Genomic DNA, 5,442 nt, shown 5'->3' with positions numbered 1-5,442 from the left:
TATTAGGAAGGTGTTCCTTCTAAATCTACAATCTGCCGATTCTTCCATTAACTCATTCAAATCTTATCTTCATAACTTTTCTTGCGGGTCCAGGGAGAAGTAAACATGGGAATATTTGATCCGAAGCACACACATTAAATGGATTGGATACCGATGCATTTTGATATGACTGCACTTCCCTTGCTTGATAAATCATTAACTTCCCTTAGTCATAACACAGGGGAGTAAAACTCGTTCACTGTCAGTGATGGAGTGCACCCATTTTCTCATGGGAACTGAATCAAGAAATGATATTTTATATACAGACACGAGAACAAGAACAACCTGTTTATCAGTATAAGTGACTGTGCGTGGTTTTGTGTCTGTAGCCCAGGACTAAACAAAGAATTTAGTCATGAACAGAAATCAATGGGAAAAAAGGATATCATCATAATTAGAATCGTGCAGAAGAACCATATACCTGTACGTGCATTTTCAATAAATGTAGATAAACATGATACATCATTATACATTTTTTTGGGGGGGGAATTATTCAAGTATCTATCAACTGTAAAATTCCTAATGTGGTATATACACACTTAGAAATAGAGAAACATTTGAATGTTTGAAAATGGAACAGTATGCACTTGTATGGTTCTTCTCTGCAAGGGTTCATTTTTATCTCTCTAAGTGTTTGTACAATTTCTATTTTCAAAGTTTGCAGACAGAGAGCTTCAATACAGTACACGTGCAGCACTTGGTCTCTCTCACAATAGCACTCGCTCTATGAAACATATGTAAGCATTGTTTACAAAAGGATATTGTAACCACTTAACAATCACATGTTTTCCATTCATTATCAGTCAAGAAATATGTTTGGCTCAGTGCATCAATTGATGGAACTCACAATGACAGAAAATAATAAGCAATAACGTGATACAAACCAAGAAAACAGGAACTTTGCCGACCATATATCAAATATGTTTATAATTGTAACTGTGACCTGGTAAAAATGGCATAATTCAATATAGTGTTTGATGAATTAACCTTTAACATTTAGGAATAGTTCTGGGATACCTGAGTGCCAGGTGGGGCGAGGAGGACCCGCTGAGGGTGCAGACGTAGGGTTTGGAGTTGAACTGGGAGATGACCACCTGTAGAGTGACCTGGGACGTGTCATACTTGAACGGCCTGAATGTGACGGTCACCTCCACCTTCCCATTGGCTGGAATCACTCCTAGAATCAAACACAAACAAAGGACTAGGTCTTGACAAACTCAGAATTTTACATGTGACCAATAATGCATTTTTGAAAGGAAAACAATACGTAGGCCTACCTAAACTCAACACTTCGATACCCTCAAACCATGGGACACATAGAGAGATACTTTTTCAGATCTCTCTACCCAGTCTGAGTACTAGGCTATTTGCATAACCCTGGAGATCCAGCATCACTCATTGTCTGGAAAGCATCACCATCAATGCCAGAGACAAAACAGCACAGTCCCCCCCCCCCCTGACTGCTTTGTGTCAAGGGGGATCTGTTGCAGACTATCAGCATCTTTCCACAGTAATTCAAACACAATACATGATGGTGGTGTTAAGGAATCACAGGTCGACTGGGTAATGAGCTAATCATATTACGTGAGTTCATAGAGCAGAGTCTGGGTGTCTGGGAGCCAGCAAAAAAAAATGTTTATGTGGTTCAAATGTTAAACTAATCACCTCAAGGAACTAACACAAAAACATAGCCGGAACCTTATTATTAAACCAGAAATGATCCTACCGTCAAATACTAAAAAATAAATCGATACATATCTGGCAAGGAGACTCATGGGCTTAATACATTAATCCCAGAATATATTCCAACTGTAGATAGAATAATACAGGGGTTATCCTCACTGACTGACTGTCTGTCTGTCTGTCTGTCTGTCTGAGATGTTGTTTCTATCTTGTTCTATCATCTGTCATCAGAACTCTAACATAATGGTGTAATTATGACTTTATTCAGTGGCCTAAGTGCTACCAAGTCTGTTGATTGGAGTTACCTGACAGGGGCTGGACAGAGAAGGCCTTGTGTGGCTGGATGATGTGCACTTGGAACTCAAAGTCAATGGGACAGCTGCAGCTCAGAGGGATCACATGGCTGACACTGGAAGGTCAAAGATGGGTCAAAGGTCAAAGATAACAAGCACAGATATCACACAGTCCCAGAAAGAAAGGGACAACAGATACATGTTCATTGAGGCCTACAATGTAAAGCTAAATCAAATTCAGCCTGCCACTCAGTTCAAAAGACAATCATTTTCAACAAGAGATAAAAATGCCCTCTTAAAAATAATAATGGAAAGTACATTGCGTCACAATCGGTAAAATGTAAACATTTACATTTAAGTCATTTAGCAGACGCTCTTATCCAGAGCGACTTACAAATATTATATCTCTATGGCCCTACAAATATTTATATTTTGATATTTGTGAAGTATTCTCTTTCCAAGCGTATTGTTTTAACTGAAGATTGTTGAATATGCAAGACAAATACTACTGACCCTAGCAAATATCCCAGCATGCGGCTTAGAGAACTACGATTAGCTATCTACCTGTGCAAATGGACTCTAATATATTGACTGCTCACCGCATCATTAGTGTCAACAGAGATGATTAAAAACAAACTTTTGTGATGCGTTACATGACCATAATAACACAATAAGTTGATTCCACAAACAGGCCTTTGTTGCCACTCATCATGTTTATCTGGCAGGCTAATTCAGAAACTGGTGCACTTAGCAAACACTTAGCAGACTAGGCTGTAGTTGTTGCCTATCCCTTACAAAAAAAAGACATTCATTTCACGTGAAGTGTTCCAACAACACATGTTATCGTGTGATCTTATGCAAAATTAATGTGATAACATGTAACAACATTTAAAGCAACATGTGATAACATGAAACTACACATGTGGAAACGTGATCATATGTGAAGTGTTCTAAAAACACATGATTTGACAGGTGATGTGTTTTTTCTGTAAGGGATATGAGTGGCCATGCAACTCACATAGAACGTTTCATTGATGGGTTAAAAGACTATTCAAAAGGCAAGGATGCACAGAGAGACACGAATGTCCACCTCACCTCACCTTTGGCCCAGCGGGACAGCTGGTATGGTGATGTGTGTTGGGATGTGCAAGTCATCGATGATGGGATAGGCATGGACTGGAACCTGTAAGTTCTCTTCCCCCTGGAGAGAGATTGAGAGAGAATAGCAATGCTCCCTGATACATTCATTTCCTGGAGTTCTAAGCAGGAGGGAACCTTGTAGCAGTACCCTGGTCCCAGATCAGTTTGCCAATGACCTTAGAAGTTTGCATGACAGCCCAAACAGATCTGGGACCAGGCTTACCTTGCAGCAACTATGGAGAGAAATGTTGACAACAAACAACATGTGATGCATAAACACAGCACATCCCTATTTTGAGTGACAGTTGAAGTAGAAGTAGAAGTTGAAGAGATCACTGTCAGACATGACAGCAGGCAAACTTGATTAGAAACTAACATAGCACTGGATTCCAACCTTGCAATGGATCCGAATACAGTCGTAGAAGTAGCGCCATTCGTCAGGACAGAAGTGTACCTTCACTGTGTAGGACAGTCCAGGGACAAGACGATGCTGCACAGATGATCAAAATGGAGGAATTAGGCATCAACACTGACACGCATACGAATCAAAGATTATAGACGGAATGCATAACTTGACATCAAATAGTAAGAAACAAATACCTTTTTTAAATATTTTGTTTTGAAATGCTTTGTTTGGGTGGGGATAATGTGAATGTTGATCACTTCAGATGATATGTTGATCAATTTCTGAGGAAGATTCAAACAAAGACTAATTACATGACGCCTGGGTAAATGAAGTACATATAACTGCACAATGGATCGAAAAGTCAGTGCTTTGTCTTTTGTTCTCTTAGAACAGTCAACACATTGCTGGAGCTCATTGCTTCACTCACCAGGCTCCTGTGATAGTCCTTCCCCAGTTTAAACCCACTGAAGTGAAGTGCTGAGGGTTCTGCTTCGATTGCACTGTTGCTCTTGAGTTTGGTATAGGTTTCTGGAAGGTATAAGTATAATATAAAAGAGTTTGCATGACAGCACCATCTGCTTAGTCCCAGGTGGCTCAAATTGGTAGAGCATGGTGCTTGCAATGCCAGGGTTGTGGGTCTGATTCCCATGGGGGACCAGTACAAAGAAAATGTATGCACTCACTACTGTAAGTCGCTCTGGAAAAGAACATCTGCTAAATGACTCAAATGTAAAATATAAGAAGCCAAAACGCCTGAGGAGCCACACACTGTATAATGTAGTCAACGGTAACTCAGATAGCATCATGAGCATGCATATTATAGGACTAGCCCTAGTGCTCTTACTACCCTAAACATTTTCTTCTTGACTGAATATAGCCCGTTAAATATATGACTGAGATGTATCAAATCATTAAAGTGTGAGGGTCCTACGGGTCTCTAGTAGGTGATGAGGGACATTAGAGGGACTTCTTTTTCTGTCCTCCACCAGTCGGCACAGTGGAAGAGGGGTCTTCTTCCTTTGACTGTCTGTGAATGTCTCTGATGCAGTGTGTGCCACTTCCATCACTTCTCCATTAAAAACAGGGCTGAAGAAGATAGAAAACAATATCACAATTCATTTCACATCAGATATGTAAATGCTTGCATTTCAAAGATGCAATGTTGTCCATGGGATAATGAGAAGAACCAAATGACACAAAGCTAGCAAGCCAACTTTGTGCATGTGCAGCTACAGTTGACACTGGAAAATAAGCAAACTACCTAGGGACGGGTTAGCAAGAGAAAGTGGAAGCTAGCACAGCAGAGAGGAGCAGCTAGCAAAGAGGAACAGCTAGCTAGCTTGTTATCAAACTTCATGACAACCGTGCGACTTTCAGGAGATATTAGTGTGTAAACCAAAAAAATTAGGTTCGATTTGGTAGCTCATAAACAACACACGTTTTTATTCGTTGCACGATGTCGGTGCTTTTCAAGGTTGAAAACGGCACGTACCTGTTGTTTCACCTACAGAACATCCACCAAACACTCTCGTCGCCATAGTAATGCCTCGGTGGGACGCGGTTAGGACTCGCAAAGAGTTTCTAAACCCAGAGGCGCAACATCCCCAGACTTCTGGGAACTCTTGCAAAACAGACCAAGCAGACAAGACCGGGGTTTGAGAAGTCGATGACAGAAGTGAAAAATTATTATTTAGTAATTAATGTATCTAAAGGCACAACCTAGTGTAAGCCAATGTATTAAGTAGTTGAACATTGTATTACTACAATCTCGTGAAAGTGAAAACAAATGCCTTTGATATGACGGCATGCACATGCGCAGTTCAGCGTGAGACGACCATTAGACCCAATGGTATTTCTGCACATGAGTTTAGCGAGCCAACA

At 40.4% G+C, this 5,442-nt stretch overlaps 1 protein-coding gene across 1 annotated transcript; it reads right to left on the bottom strand.

Annotated features, from left to right (window-relative positions):
- Window positions 1–1,056: 1,056 nt before the first annotated feature.
- LOC135568802 (cilia- and flagella-associated protein 221-like) lies at window positions 1,057–5,321 on the bottom strand (the record flags this gene model as incomplete). Its single annotated transcript, XM_065015563.1, has 8 exons — window positions 5,054–5,321; window positions 4,493–4,647; window positions 3,989–4,089; window positions 3,756–3,842; window positions 3,550–3,645; window positions 3,116–3,216; window positions 2,028–2,131; window positions 1,057–1,216 (listed from the first exon to the last, which is right to left on the bottom strand). Coding segments are annotated over exons 2-8 (782 nt in total), but the record flags the coding sequence as incomplete, so codon positions are not given.
- Between the last annotated feature and the right edge of the window lie 121 nt (window positions 5,322–5,442).

Source organism: Oncorhynchus nerka, unplaced genomic scaffold (assembly GCF_034236695.1).
Source record: "Oncorhynchus nerka isolate Pitt River unplaced genomic scaffold, Oner_Uvic_2.0 unplaced_scaffold_73___fragment_2___debris, whole genome shotgun sequence".
NCBI lineage: Eukaryota > Metazoa > Chordata > Actinopteri > Salmoniformes > Salmonidae > Oncorhynchus > Oncorhynchus nerka.
The sequence above is the reverse complement of the archived record's forward strand: the minus strand, read 5'-3'. Positions and strand labels throughout refer to the sequence as shown.